Below are 14,693 nucleotides of genomic sequence, written 5' to 3'. Positions count from 1 at the left end.
TAGTTTATATATCACTTTTATAATGGATATGCATCGATAACTTATTACTTTCTCAGTTGATTAAAACGACTATCAATAATCAGATACTAAAAAGCAATGTAGTACAGATTCGACATCGACATTGAAGCAAAGAAGATCTCAGACAAGGTTCCTAGTAGGTTCAGTAAGTCGCCATTGGGATAATGTGTCTAAAAGTGGATACCTCGGTTGCTCGTTCACTTGTTCGATTACGTTGCTATTGACTTTAATTTCGTGATAAGTCCTCAGAATGGCTACTGAGAAGACGCAAACGCCCTGCAATAGTTTGACTCGTAAGTAGTGTGCAGTGTATTTTTACCGCAATATTTTGTTAGTTATATCTTATATTTACCTGTATTAGATAGATAGAGTCGACAAACCATCTCCAGGTGTGTACAAAATCGTTAAATTCGTCAAACCTCTCAGATAGTTCTGCTGGTAACTCCTGATTACACACAGCAGCAGCAACAGCCGTTTACAAAGAAGATGAAAGACGAAACATAGTAAAGAAAAAATTGTGCACGGTAAATAAACCTTTTTCAAGTTGGGATCGGAAAAAACTTTTGTTGTGATCACAAGTTCCAGTATGAGCAGCAAAAGAACAATATATATGTACTATGGTGGCTGTGTTAAGACTTAAGGGAGGTGAAAAGTATTGCCGAAAAAATCGTTAGGTAAATTCTGATGGTCGATATTTTATTACGACGATAAATGCAAGTAAAAAAAAATAGACACTAGATTTCACTTAGTTGTGGATACGGAATAGAAGCATCGAAAGTTTGCAGTATGTGAGGCAATGTAGCCCAAGTAGGTGACTGCGCACAAAGCAATACCGACTCCAAGAAAAGCGTAAAAGAACCTACAAATTAAATCAGATTAAAAGATATTTACTATCAAGACCGAAAAACAGAGTGCGAACACAGAGGTTGTTCTTTCTTTTTTTTTTTTTTTTTTTTTTGTGTGTGTCTTTACCATGGAAAATATAAATGGTGAGAAGACGAGTCATCTTTACGATGCGGTTGCAAGACTCTAACCGTTGAAATACCGAAAACAATCAGAGCAATGCCGCCTACGCCGACACTGAAATTCAACAGTTTCAGAGACGACTTGAGCCATTTCTTCACATTTACTAAATCGCTCATTTTTCTTTTCTTGTTTTTGCAACAGAATAAGGAAGATCGTGAGAGTTAATAGTTACAATGTCGAATATTACATAAATCTTCTTACTAGTATATAATTTGTGAGGGTTACCGTTTTAGGTGATCGTTATCGGGGATCTTTACGATATTAGAACGTGTATTGTATTTACTGCAAAGAGAAAATGAGTGCACGAAAGGAAAGAAGTTTCCAAGAAATTACCAGTTTTTGTTTGCAGATAGGTCACACATAAAATACAATGATAACTGAAATGATAAGAGATTGGAGACTGAAAAGTGTATAATAATTTTATGTACCGTCTAGTTCTCAAACAAATTGATGCTGTGGTGTAGTGGTTATCACGTTAGTCTTACACACTAAAGGTCTCCAGTTCGATCCTGGGCAGCATCACAATAAAAGTATGTTTTTTTTGTATTTTTGGAACAAATAATTTGTTGTTTTATTTCATTAATGCTAACCTCTTTTTTTTTTTTTTTTTTTTTTAAATAAAATAAATAAATTGATGAATAGAGAGCGGATCTACAATGAACTCAAAACAAATATTTAATTTTTGTAGCTTCCAATTTTCACATTGTATGAATAAGAGCTCTCCAGCAAGTTTCAATGCTGGGACAACTAATCCGAAATCGAATCTGTAATAAAACTAAAACTTACATGTGACATTTCCTTGTCCGATTTTCGTCAAAGATAATAGGCCACCCAATAATTGATGTATAACTTGTCCAACACAAAACACAAAATCCTAGCCAAGAATACGAAAAATTTTGATTAAGCAGAAGTAGTAGGTATCTCGCCGGGAGGAGGCTTCACTACATTAGATATCTTGGAAGAGGATTCACCGACTGGTGCGTGTGGCTTCTCTTCGACTGGATCCTTTGGTGGTCTTGAATGAACTTGACTCACTTTCTCCAACGGAATATCAAACTGTTAACAAAAGAAAATATATACGTCACATACTTAAATTTCGACATTCTATAACTTAATAAGATTTAAATTAAGTTGATCGATCGGTATATTCCTAACATGAATAACGGGATCGAATTTACCTTGTAGCCACAGCCAGATATACAAGCACGAAAGCATTCCTGTAATTAACCACGAGAAGAAAAAAAAATGAGCAAAATAAACGTAATTAGTAGTTCAACTTGTCGATAAAAAAAGAAAAAAACAAGAAAAAAAAAGAACCTCTGAATAGGCGGCAGAACCGGGAGAACGATCAATATACGCGCTCCATTGTTGGTCCTTCAAGACAGGGTCTTTGTAGCATATCTCGTCACATTCTCCTATACCTAAATATTAATTGCATACTAATCAATAAGAAATGATTGAAATTGGCTAATTAGATATTTTGTTCATGAGAAAAGCAATAAACGTGGCAGATTTCGACTTACATTCGTCCCACGTATCACCGTCAGCGTCACACCCTTTTTTGCAAAATACCCTCCCTGCAAGAACCCATACACGGCTAGTCAAATCTCCCACTTAAATGCGTAAATCCGATAAAAAAGAAAATACCGAAATGCACCATAAAGGAGAACTAGAAAAAAAAAGGTTACACCACTAGAATATACGACCTTAATATAGACGGAACGAGTTACATGTTTGAATATTTTGCACATAACAATTAATAGTTTAACGCTTACATCTTCGGTCCCAATTGTTTCATCAAGAAACCTTCGATCATTATACCTAAAATTACCATTTTTTTCCCCTTTGATACTTTTTTTGTTTACAGAAGTCCGTTGGAACATTCTTTTTCCTTTCGAAAATGGTAAAATTTCACTAATGGCAACGATCACATTTAAAAGTCACCTTGACAAGAGTTTCATATAGGCAACATTTAATCGAATGCTCGTTCACAAATTGCAAAAGCTTATATCAAGTTCGACCTAAACTTTCTTGAAATTAACAAGCAGACCCTCATAAACCTTTATACATGAATCGTAGTCCTTCTTTGCTCATAAACTGGTTCAGCAGTTTTAAAGAAACTACTTCTGATAAACCAAAGCATAGTAAAATCAAGAGTTAAACCAAACTTCACCAGCTCAATTTAATTGGAAAAAATTGTCATATGATAGATACACGGCAGCCCATATCGCGATACGAAAGATTCAGGTCAACCATACGATACGTGAACAACATAACCCCGATAAATTGGGAAAACAAGAACAAAAACCCAGACGAAAAAAATTTAAATCCAGTAATAAACTTAACAGAAAAAAAAAAACCCAGATGAAAATCCCACAATTATGCCGTCGCCTGACCGAATATGAATCAAATCAAGAAGCCATTGAGAGATAGAGAGAGAGAGAGAGAGAGAGAGAGAGAGAGAGAGAGAGAGAGAGAGAGAGAGAGAGAGAGAGAGAGAGAGAGAGAGAGAGAGAGAGAGGTGAAATACATGGGATTTGCATAAGAGAGGCGTATTTGTTAACACATTTGCTGTTGCAAGGAGGCGCCCATGGCGATGTAATCATTTCCTCCGACCAAAGAATGTTCTTTTTTAATCCGGATTTCAAATCTTTCTCCTCGATTGTTTTCGCGTTTCATCGGAGTAGACAAGAACACATTATTACAATTTACAACGTTGACGCGTGCGAGGAAATGGCGTTCCGAATATGCAGTTTTCATTGCGCTTTGGGCTCGGGCTCGGGCTGTTCTGCCGATTTAAAATTTGGGCTTTTATGTAACTTGGTGGGCCGTAGCTTATCGGATATGGGCTTTTTAAATATATATAATTTTATTTAATTTAATATATATATATTTTTTTATAATAGTTAATTCATAATTGAACATACCACTTGAGACATGAGACATCCACTAGTGTCTGTGTCACCATACCACTTGGTTTGTGGATTTTTGTCACCCTGCACTTGCCTAAAACAATATACTATATTATATAAAATGTTATGCTTTGATCAAGAAAATATACGGTACAATTTGTTGTCCTCAAGCATAATTAGAGTAACGAAATTAAACCGGCATGTTTGTCTAAAACTTATTTTAAACAACTTCTAGAATTAATTTTAGAGTATTTGTATAATAAGCTTATAAACTTTTTTTTAACTTATTATAAGATCTTAAAAATAAGTTAAAAACGTGGTATAGTATTTCTTTAAATATTATATTAAGCTTAAGCAAGCCCCCTCTAATTAAGTTTATCGGAAATAGAAAAAGTTTGAAACATTTTGTATTGATTGAAATTAGTGAAAGAGTGAGAGTGAGATAAGATCGATGCAGCTCACACTTGACGGGCTACAACTTGCGACCAATTTCATTGGTTGGCGCACAGCCAACTTGACGGCGTTGTATCACACGCGCTAACCGGTCGAAATACTCTCGAACCGGACTTTCCTTATTGGCTCCGTGAATTCCGGAGTTGTCTTCTTATATTATGATATGTTCTACTTTATTTCAGTTTTGCCTTTTCTTTTCTATTATAATTTATAAAGTTCCACATACTGTGTGTGTAAATACCGCTGTATGTAGAAACCGCAGATTGAAAATAAATAATTGTATATATAGAGAGTGTAGAGAGAGAGAGTGGCAGAGAAGATGGAGTCCGGGAAATTGAGGCTTCTTGCTCTGTTGCCGATTCTCGCTTCTCTTATTCTACTCTATTTCGATTTTTTCCCGCAGGTTTGTTCCTTCAATTCTCTTTTTTTTTTTTTTCAATTTATTTGAATTTCCACTTATCAATTTTGGGAATTTTTCGATTCTATTTAACCCGGAACGCACCAATTTATATGATTTTTCATGAGTTTTATGTTTCTCACACACACACACACACACTGATCTATATGTGGATTGTGCATATATGAAAATCTATTTTCTGCATGCATATTTTTTTTAATGTTAATTTCAAGTCATATTGTTTGATGTTAATTGTGCTGATTAATCCTGCCCTAATTCCATGAACTCTGTTACAAATTCTACCTCTTGTTATTGTTAAGTAAAAATAGTACATAAATTTCGATCTGAAATTCTCGTTTGTGAATGGCGATTTGGTGCTATTTGCCTCTGCGAAACTACGCTAATGCATTGTATAAACATCCATTCCACAGAGCTACAGGAGCAACTGCAGCCTTATACAGTACCGACATTTTTGGATAGCTAGCAAGCGAATCGTGACACCTACTTCGATAATTTCCGGTGCAGGTGAATTTCGAATTTTTTTTTTCTGAATTATCCAAGTTTGTGCATTGAGTTCTTCTTCCTTTTATTAAGGTTATACTTATTTTAGTCGCACTAATATTAAACATATTTTACTGAATTTGGATAACGAATAGTTGAAGTAAGAGGAGGGAAAATCAAATCTGTTGTTGAAGGAGATGGATGGCGAGGTAAATTACCGAGTAGCCAAGTTATTGATTATGGGGAAGCTGTTGTTATACCTGGATTAGTTGACGTGTAAGTTGATATATAAATTGCGTCCCTGTTTTCTTTGAAAATGGAATATTTAAATTAATATAATTGTTATGTTAATATGGGCAGGCATGCACATCTAGACGACCCTGGAAGATCGGAATGGGAAGGATTTCCTTCAGGAACAAGAGCAGCTGCTGCTGGTATTGTTTTTTCCCCTTTAATTTTTAATACACTCAATTTGAATTTCGTCTACCTTTTTATTCGGGGACTATGTTATAAATGACATATGATATAGGTATGTTTTTGTAACGAACTATTTGTATGCATTTACAGGTGGAATTACAACATTGATCGACATGCCTTTGAACAGTTATCCATCTACAGTTTCAGAAGAAACACTGAAGCTTAAGGTAGAGACTAAAGTCTAGTCTGCCTTTATTATTAGTTCCTCGTTTTTCTTTATTGCGATTATTCTCGATATAACATGGGATATGAGTAACTTTCTCAGATTTAATAATCAATTTATTTTGCATTGTATCACTCTGGCTCACTCGATTAGTCCTTTTTTCTGCTCGTGTATTCAGACCAAAGCTGCTAAAGGAAGGATCTTTGTTGATGTTGGTACGTTTGTCCTAATTTCTATCATTAGTAGTAAGTCTTCACTTTTGGCATATTAAAAACATGTTTTAATTATTGTCGAGAAACAGGTTTTTGGGGTGGTCTTGTCCCCGAAAATGCATTCAATGCAACTGCTTTGGATCGTCTTCTCCAGGCTGGAGCACTCGGCCTCAAGGTTCACTTTTTTTTTTTTTTTTTAATAATTAGAAACTACAAATAATTTCGTCGAGTATTATCTGAAATTATGTTATCTTTTGTCTAGTCTTTCATGTGTCCTTCTGGAATCAACGACTTCCCCATGACAAATTCCAGCCATATTAAGGTACATATAAATATATAATTAATTCGTCTATTTTTTACACATTGTATTGTAATTCTTTTGTGACAAAGTTCTCTCTTTTTTTTGTCCTTTAGAAAGGGCTCTCTGTACTGGCAAAATACAAGAGACCATTGCTAGTACATGCCGAGATTCAACAAGAAGCCAATGATGACCTGGAAATTCAAGAAAATACTGCCAATCCTCGATCTTATTCCACATATCTCAAGACTAGACCTGCTTCATGGTACGAGGTTTATGTTATTTAAATACATTATAAATTGCATACAATCTTTATATTAATACGATCTTTATCTGTTCAGGGAAGAAGCAGCAATTCGAGAGCTAGTAACAGTAACGAAAGACACTAGGGCTGGGGGCCCCGCTGAAGGAGCTCATCTTCACATTGTTCATTTAGCTGATTCCGGCTCTTCTTTACAACTTATAAAGGTACTTATCGAGTAATGGTGTCTTATTGAGAACATTAACTAAAGCATTAAGAGCTTATGAGGAGCTTATCTTTATAGGAAGCTAAGAGTAGCGGTGACAGCATTACAGTCGAAACGTGCCCCCATTACTTAGCATTTTCAGCTGAACAAATTCCAGATGGCGATACTCGATTCAAGTGTTCTCCACCGATTCGCGATGCAGATAATAAAGAAAAACTGTGGTCCGCTTTGCTGGTATAAATACATACACAGACATATATATATATATATATATATATATATATATATATATATATATATATATATATATATATATATATATATATATATATATATATATATATATATATATATATATATATATATATATATATATAAAGAAAAACTGTTTTGCAGATAATTCGATTATTTATACTTTTTTTTTTTGTGTGTGTTTCAGGGTGGAGATATTGATATGTTGAGCTCTGATCACTCACCGTCAGTACCGGAACTTAAACTGTTCGGTGAGGGTGACTTTCTCAGGGCATGGGGCGGTATATCTTCTTTGCAGGTGCGCATTAAAATTAAACTCACCCTTTTTTTTTTTGAAATCTTGTTTATTTTGTTTTTATCAACTGCTAATTAGTAATTGCCATTGTTTTGAGTGTATCTTGTAGTTTGTTCTCCCTGTGACATGGTCGTACGGACTTAAATACGGAATTAGTCTTAATCAATTAGTTTCGTGGTGGAGTGAGAAGCCCGCGAAACTTGCTGGCCAAGATTTGAAGGTGACAATTAAATTATTCTTGAAAATTATATGAACTAATATCATTTTAAGTTTATTTATTAATTTATTTTTTCTGTAGGGAGCCATTGTAACAGGAAATTACGCAGACATTGCAGTATGGGAACCTGAAGTAGAATTTCAACTCGATGCTAATCACCCCGTTTACCTTAAGCACCGGGTAAACTTGCCATTAACCACGATTTAACTTGTTAATTTTTTTTCATTATTTATTTGAGTCTAATAAAAAAATGATTAATTCATGCAGAATATATCGGCATACATGGGATCGAAACTCCGGGGAAAGGTCTTAGCTACATTTGTTAGAGGTAACCTTGTTTACCAAGATGGGAATCATGCTCCTGTTGCTTGTGGTGTCCCAATATTGGCTTAAACGAAAGGTATATATGTAAAAAGAAAACGTGTTTCGTGTATAATACGATTTCTCGTTGAAGTCTAACTTGTTATATTTTCTGTATCAGGTTTTTTTTACATAGGATGGCTTAAAGCTTAAAAGATGGTTGTCCTGGAAATAGTGAAATAGATTAGATTTCTGCTATTTGATTGTTGCCAATCCTGGTTGGCAGTAATTTTATTTATCAAGGCTCAAGTGTAAATATTATGAATTTTGCAGCCCAATAATTATTTTTTTTAATTTTTTTATTTGGTTATATTGTAATTTATTGTGATTATGAATTATGATCACAAATATTGACTTTAAAAAAATGAAATTAAGAGGGTGTTTGGCTAAGCTTATAAGATGTTAAAAGGAGCTTATAAGATGTTTTAGAGCTTATAAGCTCTTCCAAAGTGTTTGGTAAATTTTTAGAAAAAGATCTTAATTTTTTTTAAAATAAGCTGTTGGAGAGCAAATAAGATCTTTTTAAATAAGTACATCTACCCCACCTTTTTATTTAAGATCTTTTAATATGTAAAAATAGGAAATAAGTCCATTATCCAAACACTCTAAAAATTAATCCTAAAAATAAGATGTAACAACTTATCAGCTCGTAAAACATCTTATCAGACGTAAGAGCTTATCAGCTGTTTAAAATAAGCTTAGCCAAACATCCTCTAAGTTTACATACTCCGAGACCAGGTTAAGCAAATAGCGTTTGGGCTGGGCCATATAAATCAGTGTGTGTATACTTTTTAAATAATTTGTGGGCCAACTTTTTACGGGCCGGGCCAAACCAGGCCCACATATATAAAGCAAATATTTATTCAGAGGTGTCCACGTGGATTGTAAGATCAATTTTCCCACGCCATTCCTTTGTGTTTTTCTTTTCGGATAGGGAGAGAAATTTTTCAAATCTTGCCGGCTGTCCTTCCATGAAACTCGGCCACAACTTCCTTTTCTCGCCGCACCGGAAATTCTTCCCTACCACCACCACCACTTCCTACGTTTCCCTATCCGGTCAGCCGGAGACCGAGCGAGTCAAACTTGCCGAGTCACTCCAACTCGAGACGCTCAAAATCCTCGAATGGCCGTCCGTTTGCACCCAGCTCTCCGCCTTCACCTCCACATCCATGGGCCTCAAAGCGGCACAGTCCGCGAGTATTCCAATTGGACGAAGTCCGAGCGAGAGCCGCCGTCTCCTGGCCCAGACCTCCGCCGCCGTGGCAATCCCTCGGCCGTTGGATTTTTCCGGGATCGAAGATGTTTCTCCGATTGTTGTCGAATCCGTTGCCGGTCGGATGCTCTCGATCGCCGAGCTTTGCTCTGTTCGTAGGACGCTTAGATCGGCTAGATCATTGTTCGAACAGTTGCAGGATATTTCATCTCACAACAATTCGAGGTTTGTTGTTATTGCTCGATTTTTATTATTAACGCTATGGAAATAGTAAATGGAAGTGATAGAAATTGGAGCAGTTAACCCTAGTTTTCCTCTAAATTATTGAGTTGGCCTGTAATTCATTGGGTTCTGTATATCTTATATTTAACAGGTGCTCTCCGCTGCTTGAAATTCTTCAAAAGTGCGATTTTCTAGTGGAACTGGAGAAGAAGATAGAATTTTGTGTGGACTGTAGTTTTTCAAATGTCCGCGACCAAGCTAGTGAAGAACTGGAAATAATTAGGTCAGAAAGGAAATCAAACATGGAAAATCTGGAGTTGCTGCTCAAGCAGATATCTGCTCGAATTTTTCAGGCCGGTGGAATCGACAGACCTCTTGTTACGAAACGACGGTCAAGGATGTGTGTTGGCGTCAGAACCAGCCATAGATCTTTGCTTCCTCATGGAGTAATATTAGACTCTAGCAGCTCTGGAGCAACTTACTTTATGGAACCAAGGGAGGCAGTTGATTTGAATAATATGGAAGTCAGGCTATCAAATGCTGAAAAAATGGAGGAGCAAATCATTTTAAGTTTGCTCAGTGCTGAAATTGCGGAATCGAGTAGACAGATCAATTATTTGTTAGATCGGGTACTGGAACTAGATCTTGTTTTCACAAAAGCTGCTCATGCTAGGTGGATCGACGGGGTCTGTCCAAATTTCACTTCTGAAAGTTTTCAGAATTCTGAGCCTAACTCGTTGTTAGTAGATATAGACGGCATGCAACATCCTTTGCTTCTCGAGTCGTCACTTAGAAATCCTTCTGGTCTTTCGGATCAGGAAATTGACATCAGAATACCCTCCAGAGAGGCTGGTGCTTTAAGTTTTCCTGTGCCGGTTGACATGAAAATTGGAAATGGAGTAAAAGTGGTTGTGATCTCAGGACCAAATACAGGAGGTAAAACTGCTTCCATGAAAACTCTAGGGTTGGCTTCTGTAATGTCGAAAGCTGGAATGTACCTCCCTGCACGGAACCATCCACAAGTTCCTTGGTTTGATCTTGTTCTTGCAGATATTGGCGATCAGCAGGTAATTGATTCCCTCAATTTGCCATTGCACTATCTTCTTGTTTCTTTTATGATATAGAATACCTACTGACGTAAAATTATCTGTGTCTATATGAAGTCTCTAGAACAAAGTCTTTCGACTTTTAGTGGCCACATATCTCGGATTTGTAAAATCCTGAAAGTGGCGTCTGAAAGATCTCTCGTCCTTCTTGACGAAATTGGATGCGGGACTGATCCTTCAGAGGGCGTGGCTCTATCAGCCAGCATATTGCAATATCTGAAAGACAGAGTAAGTTTGGCTGTTGTGACAACGCATTATGCAGATTTAACTCGTTTAAAAGAAAACGATGCACGGTTTGAAAATGCAGCAATGGAGTTTTCCCTGGAGAGTCTACAGCCTACATATCAGATTCTTTGGGGAAGCATGGGCGAATCAAATGCATTGAATATCGCCAAGACGATTGGTTTTGATGAAAAAATAATCGAGCAGGCAAAATCTTGGGTAAAAAAGTTAACGCCGGAAAAAATGCAGAAGCTTAATAGTCTGCTGTATCAGTCTCTAGCTGAAGAGAGAAATAAACTAAAGACTCAGGCAGAAAGAGCTATCTCTCTTCATTCAGACATATTGAAACTTTATTATGAGGTAAGATTTCCAAATGCTTGTAGACGATTGAAATCTTGCAATTTTTCGCTTCGAGTTTTTTAAGGGATAACTATGTTTCAGTCTATTTTTGTTTAATTTTCTGTTCTTGTATTGAAGATTCGTGACGAGGCAGATGACCTTGATAAGCGTGAGGCAGATCTCAAGGCAAAGGAAACACAACATTCTCAACAGGAATTAGAGGTTGTGAAGGCCGAGATTGATACTATATTACACGAGTTCGAGGAGCAACTGACAAGCGCCGACCCCATAGAGTTCAACATGATTTTGAAGAAAGCAGAATCTGCTATAGGATCCATTGTCCAAGCTCATCAGCCTTCCTTTGATGTTCCTGTTGATATAACCGCTAGTCGTTTACGTATACCACAAATTGGAGAGAAAGTCAATATAAAGGGTTTAGGAAATAGGTTGGCAACTGTTGTTGAAGCACCGTCGGATGATAACACGGTCCTTGTCCAATATGGTAAAATCAAAGTTCGCTTAGACATAAACAACATAGATTCTCCTGCCGACGGTGGTGATGCTGTAGCTTCAGCCCTGCGCTCAGTTAGACAGGTATATTTCTCTTGGTAGCATCATTTCTCTCAGTAAAGACTGCATTAGAATTTGCAATCTAATATGCATGTGACCGATGATTCTTGCTCTTAGCCAATAACGTATATCCAAATTCGTAGACCTATGTATAAAAAAACATAAATTTATTGAGATTTATGTGAAGGAATCTTGTACTTGATGTTGTAGGGCCAGCCGAAGAAGAGACTCAAGAATCTGAAAAATCTTTCAGAAACCATGAAAAACGAGGAAGGTTCTTATGGCCCTGTAGTACAGACATCAAAGAACACCGTGGACTTGCGGGGTATGAGAGTCGAGGAAGCTACTATGCATGTCAACATGGCTATCAATGGCAGAGGGGCGAATTCGGTTCTCTTCATAATACACGGAATGGGCAGTGGAGTTTTGAAGGAGCACGTGCTTGAACTACTCGATAGACACCCACTCATCGCAAAGTTTGAACAGGAAAGCCCGATGAATTATGGCTGTACAGTTGCCTACATCAAGTGAATTATTCTTACAATCAATCTTACAAGAAAGTGCCATTTTTCTTCGAATCTTGAGATTGACTTCAAATACTTTTTTATGTATAGTAAATTGTTCATGCTATTATATCTTCGTCCATATTTTCTTTATTGATATAATTTTTTTTTTTTCATTTGCCTTCTGAATAAATTGTAGTGGTCCCACATAAAGAACAAGCTTCAGTGTCAATACTCAGCACGTGAATATCATCACCCACCATTGGATTGAGCTAATTTTGATGCAGGGTTATTTGTATTCATCAGGCTCTCTGATGCACAAGAGTCCATATTTATTTCTCGAATACCGTGAAATGATTAGCTGCAGCTGCAGATTTTGCATTTATTTTTATATACATAATTGTTGTACTCCAGTTTCTGCTCAGGTTATTACACGTACATCCTCAATCACAAGTGAACAAAGGTAGTAATGTGCCACCTACTTTGTAGCACGTCACTCAGTCAGCCCTCATTTGTTTTCAGTTGCAAAAAAGGTTAAGTATTTGGATAAGAATATATACTCTTGCAACCATCTTCTTCACCTCACCATCACCATCACCAGATATTATTAGTCCCTTTTTTTTATATTTGTTGGTTTAAAATGTTGGCCGTTTTCGAGAAATCCATCGGTAAACCGCCGATAGAACTGAGTCTTCCGGCGGTGGGGAGGAAGTGTCTGAACGGCTCTCCGGAAGAAATCGCAGAAACCTTCCGTTCATGGAGATCGGATTCAACTTTCTACTGCTTCTCAAACTGCAACTTCTTGGCTCTGTCTCATGAAGGTGAAAATCCAGTATATCCTAGGTAAATTTTTCCTTCACATTCTTCAGTATTTGATTTTTTCGATTGTGGTATTCTTGATAATCATTCGTGTTACTGTTGGCAGAAGTATAGTAGTGATGGATGATATATTCTGCATATTCTCCGGTGCACTGTACAACACTTGTGAGCTGAGAAGGCACTACGGGCTATCAAGACAAGCCACAGAAGCCATGATCGTAATCGAAGCTTATAGAGTTTTACGCGACCGTGCACCCTATCCGCCCGACCAGGTCGTCAAAGAACTCGAAGGAAAATTCGCGTTCATCCTCTTCGATTCCAAAGCCTCTGTCCTTTTCCTTTCCAGGGTAAATAATACTACAAATACTTTTTTTTTTGGGTCGATTTTTCGAGATAATTATCTTAAAGAAAATAACGTAGGACCATGACGGATCGGTGCAACTCCACTGGGGAATTGCAGATGATGGTTCTTTAGTATGCACTGATGACCCAAATGTCATATCTGAAGCTTGTGGAAAATGCTACACCCCTTTTCCTCCTGGTTTAAAAAACCCTTTTTCTTTATTATTATATATTTTTTTTTTGTTTTCTATTGTAATCCTTATTTATTTATTTAATTTAATATTAAATTAAATTGCAGGGTGCATTTTCATTGGAGGGGAGAGGCTAATGAGTTTTGATCATCCTATGAATAAGGTGAGAGGAATAGCTCAAGAGGATGATGAAGGAAATATAAGTGGTGTGGTTTTTCAAGTTGACCTGTTAGCCAGATTTCACAGCATACCTCGAACTGATAGTGCTGCTAATTGGGCTAATGCTACTACTCTTATTGAAGGAGACTAATTACTTAATGTTTTTTTTTTTTTTTATGTTTCAATGTTTAGTCCATCAATAAGCTCTAAATTGTGAGGTAAAGATTAAATTACGAAAAAGTCCCCCCTATTTGGATAATTACAACCACACCCTCGACTATGTCTTTTCTTACGGAAAACTCCATCCTACAGTAGGTAAATTTGACACTGTAAAAGTGGACGGACGTGTAAGACAATACATAGTTGAAGGTGGTTGTAATTATCCAAACATGAGGGAGTTTTTAGCAATTCGATCTTACCTCAGGGGCGACCGTAATTTACGCTAAAAATATATTAAAAAAAATGAAGAAAAAACTAAACTTGCATTCGAATTCGATTTGTTCAACCCTACACCTGGTGATAAACATCTGGTGGGTCTTCTGCTACCACGTGTCTCTTTTTTGTATTTTATAATAGATTCCCCGCTAGGATTTACCTTTATGGGTTTTTGAAAAATAAAAAAAGGAACATGTGACAGCAGAAGATCCACCCGGTTAGACATGGCCACGGGCCGGTTCGGGCCGGTTCGGACCGGTTCACGGTTCACATTTTCCGGAACCGGAACCGGCCCGTGGCGTGCACGGTTCACCGGGCCGGGTCGGCCCGCCGGTTCGGGCCGGTTCACGGGCCTATCCGGGCCGGTTCCGGGTCGGCCCGGAATTTTTGAATTTTTTTTTTTTGTTTTTTTGTTTTTTTTTTTTGAAATATTTAATGAATAAGTAAATTAAAAGAAATACTTTTAAATAGATAAAGGAAAAGGAAATAAATGAAAAATCAATTTAGAAGCACAAGTTTGAAAT

At 36.9% G+C, this 14,693-nt stretch overlaps 5 protein-coding genes and 1 non-coding gene across 7 annotated transcripts; 4 read left to right on the top strand and 2 right to left on the bottom strand.

The window, feature by feature from the left end:
- Positions 1 to 56: 56 nt before the first annotated feature.
- Positions 57 to 1,347, bottom strand: LOC105968935 (tetraspanin-19). Of its 2 annotated transcripts, XM_012993637.2 has the most exons (5): positions 991 to 1,347; positions 778 to 877; positions 553 to 633; positions 371 to 463; positions 57 to 294 (listed from the first exon to the last, which is right to left on the bottom strand). In XM_012993637.2, the coding sequence occupies exons 1-5, from the start codon at positions 1,158 to 1,160 to the stop codon at positions 139 to 141; spliced, it is 600 nt and encodes a 199-aa protein (XP_012849091.1). In that variant the 5' UTR covers positions 1,161 to 1,347; the 3' UTR covers positions 57 to 138. The 2 variants fall into 2 exon arrangements, with proteins under 2 accessions (XP_012849091.1, XP_088668131.1); XM_088812005.1 differs by lacking the exon at positions 553 to 633 and having other exon boundaries at positions 991 to 1,290.
- A 146-nt stretch (positions 1,348 to 1,493) lies between these two features.
- Positions 1,494 to 1,566, top strand: TRNAV-UAC (transfer RNA valine (anticodon UAC)). Its single transcript has one exon. It is a non-coding gene; the product is annotated as a tRNA-Val (tRNA).
- Positions 1,567 to 1,701: 135 nt separating this feature from the next.
- Positions 1,702 to 3,776, bottom strand: LOC105968466 (defensin-like protein). Its single transcript, XM_012993100.2, has 5 exons — positions 3,575 to 3,776; positions 2,568 to 2,621; positions 2,362 to 2,465; positions 2,223 to 2,261; positions 1,702 to 2,100 (listed from the first exon to the last, which is right to left on the bottom strand). Exons 1-5 carry the CDS (start codon positions 3,648 to 3,650, stop codon positions 1,945 to 1,947), a joined length of 429 nt encoding a protein of 142 aa, XP_012848554.1. The 5' UTR covers positions 3,651 to 3,776; the 3' UTR covers positions 1,702 to 1,944.
- A 187-nt stretch (positions 3,777 to 3,963) lies between these two features.
- ALN (allantoinase) lies at positions 3,964 to 8,438 on the top strand. The gene is made up of 16 exons (XM_088812004.1): positions 3,964 to 4,812; positions 5,238 to 5,331; positions 5,463 to 5,583; positions 5,668 to 5,741; positions 5,875 to 5,951; positions 6,126 to 6,162; positions 6,249 to 6,334; positions 6,422 to 6,481; positions 6,574 to 6,722; positions 6,799 to 6,925; positions 7,003 to 7,158; positions 7,364 to 7,474; positions 7,581 to 7,691; positions 7,770 to 7,868; positions 7,956 to 8,088; positions 8,170 to 8,438. Exons 1-15 carry the CDS (start codon positions 4,729 to 4,731, stop codon positions 8,079 to 8,081), a joined length of 1,512 nt encoding a protein of 503 aa, XP_088668130.1. The 5' UTR covers positions 3,964 to 4,728; the 3' UTR covers positions 8,082 to 8,088; positions 8,170 to 8,438.
- A 482-nt stretch (positions 8,439 to 8,920) lies between these two features.
- LOC105968712 (DNA mismatch repair protein MutS, type 2) lies at positions 8,921 to 12,399 on the top strand. Its single transcript, XM_012993361.2, has 5 exons — positions 8,921 to 9,486; positions 9,635 to 10,550; positions 10,647 to 11,171; positions 11,289 to 11,744; positions 11,931 to 12,399. Exons 1-5 carry the CDS (start codon positions 9,020 to 9,022, stop codon positions 12,249 to 12,251), a joined length of 2,685 nt encoding a protein of 894 aa, XP_012848815.2. The 5' UTR covers positions 8,921 to 9,019; the 3' UTR covers positions 12,252 to 12,399.
- Positions 12,400 to 12,724: 325 nt separating this feature from the next.
- LOC105968713 (stem-specific protein TSJT1) lies at positions 12,725 to 14,279 on the top strand. Its single transcript, XM_012993362.2, has 4 exons — positions 12,725 to 13,066; positions 13,149 to 13,389; positions 13,463 to 13,583; positions 13,683 to 14,279. Exons 1-4 carry the CDS (start codon positions 12,864 to 12,866, stop codon positions 13,883 to 13,885), a joined length of 768 nt encoding a protein of 255 aa, XP_012848816.2. The 5' UTR covers positions 12,725 to 12,863; the 3' UTR covers positions 13,886 to 14,279.
- The last annotated feature ends 414 nt before the right edge of the window (positions 14,280 to 14,693 follow it).

Source organism: Erythranthe guttata, chromosome 13 (genome assembly GCF_056151865.1).
Source record: "Erythranthe guttata isolate IM_541 chromosome 13, IM_541, whole genome shotgun sequence".
Classification (NCBI taxonomy): Eukaryota; Viridiplantae; Streptophyta; class Magnoliopsida; order Lamiales; family Phrymaceae; genus Erythranthe; species Erythranthe guttata.
Note: the sequence above shows the minus strand (reverse complement) of the source record. Positions and strands in the feature narration are given on the sequence as shown.

What these genes read in the sequence shown, in the direction of transcription:
- LOC105968935 (XM_012993637.2), bottom strand. Translation starts at nt 1,160, where the DNA reads ATGAGCGATTTAGTAAATGTGAAGAAATGGCTCAAGTCGTCTCTGAAA. An exon ending in CACCATTTATATTTTCCATG is followed by an intron (nt 878 to 990) that starts GTAAAGACACAC and finishes TTTAATTTGTAG; the next exon opens with GTTCTTTTACGCTTTTCTTG. An exon ending in ACTTTCGATGCTTCTATTCC is followed by an intron (nt 634 to 777) that starts GTATCCACAACT and finishes CAGCCACCATAG; the next exon opens with TACATATATATTGTTCTTTT.
- LOC105968713 (XM_012993362.2), top strand. Translation starts at nt 12,864, where the DNA reads ATGTTGGCCGTTTTCGAGAAATCCATCGGTAAACCGCCGATAGAACTG. An exon ending in GAAAATCCAGTATATCCTAG is followed by an intron (nt 13,067 to 13,148) that starts GTAAATTTTTCC and finishes TACTGTTGGCAG; the next exon opens with AAGTATAGTAGTGATGGATG. An exon ending in CTGTCCTTTTCCTTTCCAGG is followed by an intron (nt 13,390 to 13,462) that starts GTAAATAATACT and finishes AAAATAACGTAG; the next exon opens with GACCATGACGGATCGGTGCA.
- LOC105968466 (XM_012993100.2), bottom strand. Translation starts at nt 3,650, where the DNA reads ATGATTACATCGCCATGGGCGCCTCCTTGCAACAGCAAATGTGTTAAC. An exon ending in CTCTCTTATGCAAATCCCAT is followed by an intron (nt 2,622 to 3,574) that starts GTATTTCACCTC and finishes GGGTTCTTGCAG; the next exon opens with GGAGGGTATTTTGCAAAAAA. An exon ending in TATCTGGCTGTGGCTACAAG is followed by an intron (nt 2,101 to 2,222) that starts GTAAATTCGATC and finishes TTTTGTTAACAG; the next exon opens with TTTGATATTCCGTTGGAGAA.
- ALN (XM_088812004.1), top strand. Translation starts at nt 4,729, where the DNA reads ATGGAGTCCGGGAAATTGAGGCTTCTTGCTCTGTTGCCGATTCTCGCT. An exon ending in AACAAGAGCAGCTGCTGCTG is followed by an intron (nt 5,742 to 5,874) that starts GTATTGTTTTTT and finishes ATGCATTTACAG; the next exon opens with GTGGAATTACAACATTGATC. An exon ending in CAAATTCCAGCCATATTAAG is followed by an intron (nt 6,482 to 6,573) that starts GTACATATAAAT and finishes TTTGTCCTTTAG; the next exon opens with AAAGGGCTCTCTGTACTGGC.
- LOC105968712 (XM_012993361.2), top strand. Translation starts at nt 9,020, where the DNA reads ATGAAACTCGGCCACAACTTCCTTTTCTCGCCGCACCGGAAATTCTTC. An exon ending in TCATCTCACAACAATTCGAG is followed by an intron (nt 9,487 to 9,634) that starts GTTTGTTGTTAT and finishes TATATTTAACAG; the next exon opens with GTGCTCTCCGCTGCTTGAAA. An exon ending in TATTGAAACTTTATTATGAG is followed by an intron (nt 11,172 to 11,288) that starts GTAAGATTTCCA and finishes CTTGTATTGAAG; the next exon opens with ATTCGTGACGAGGCAGATGA.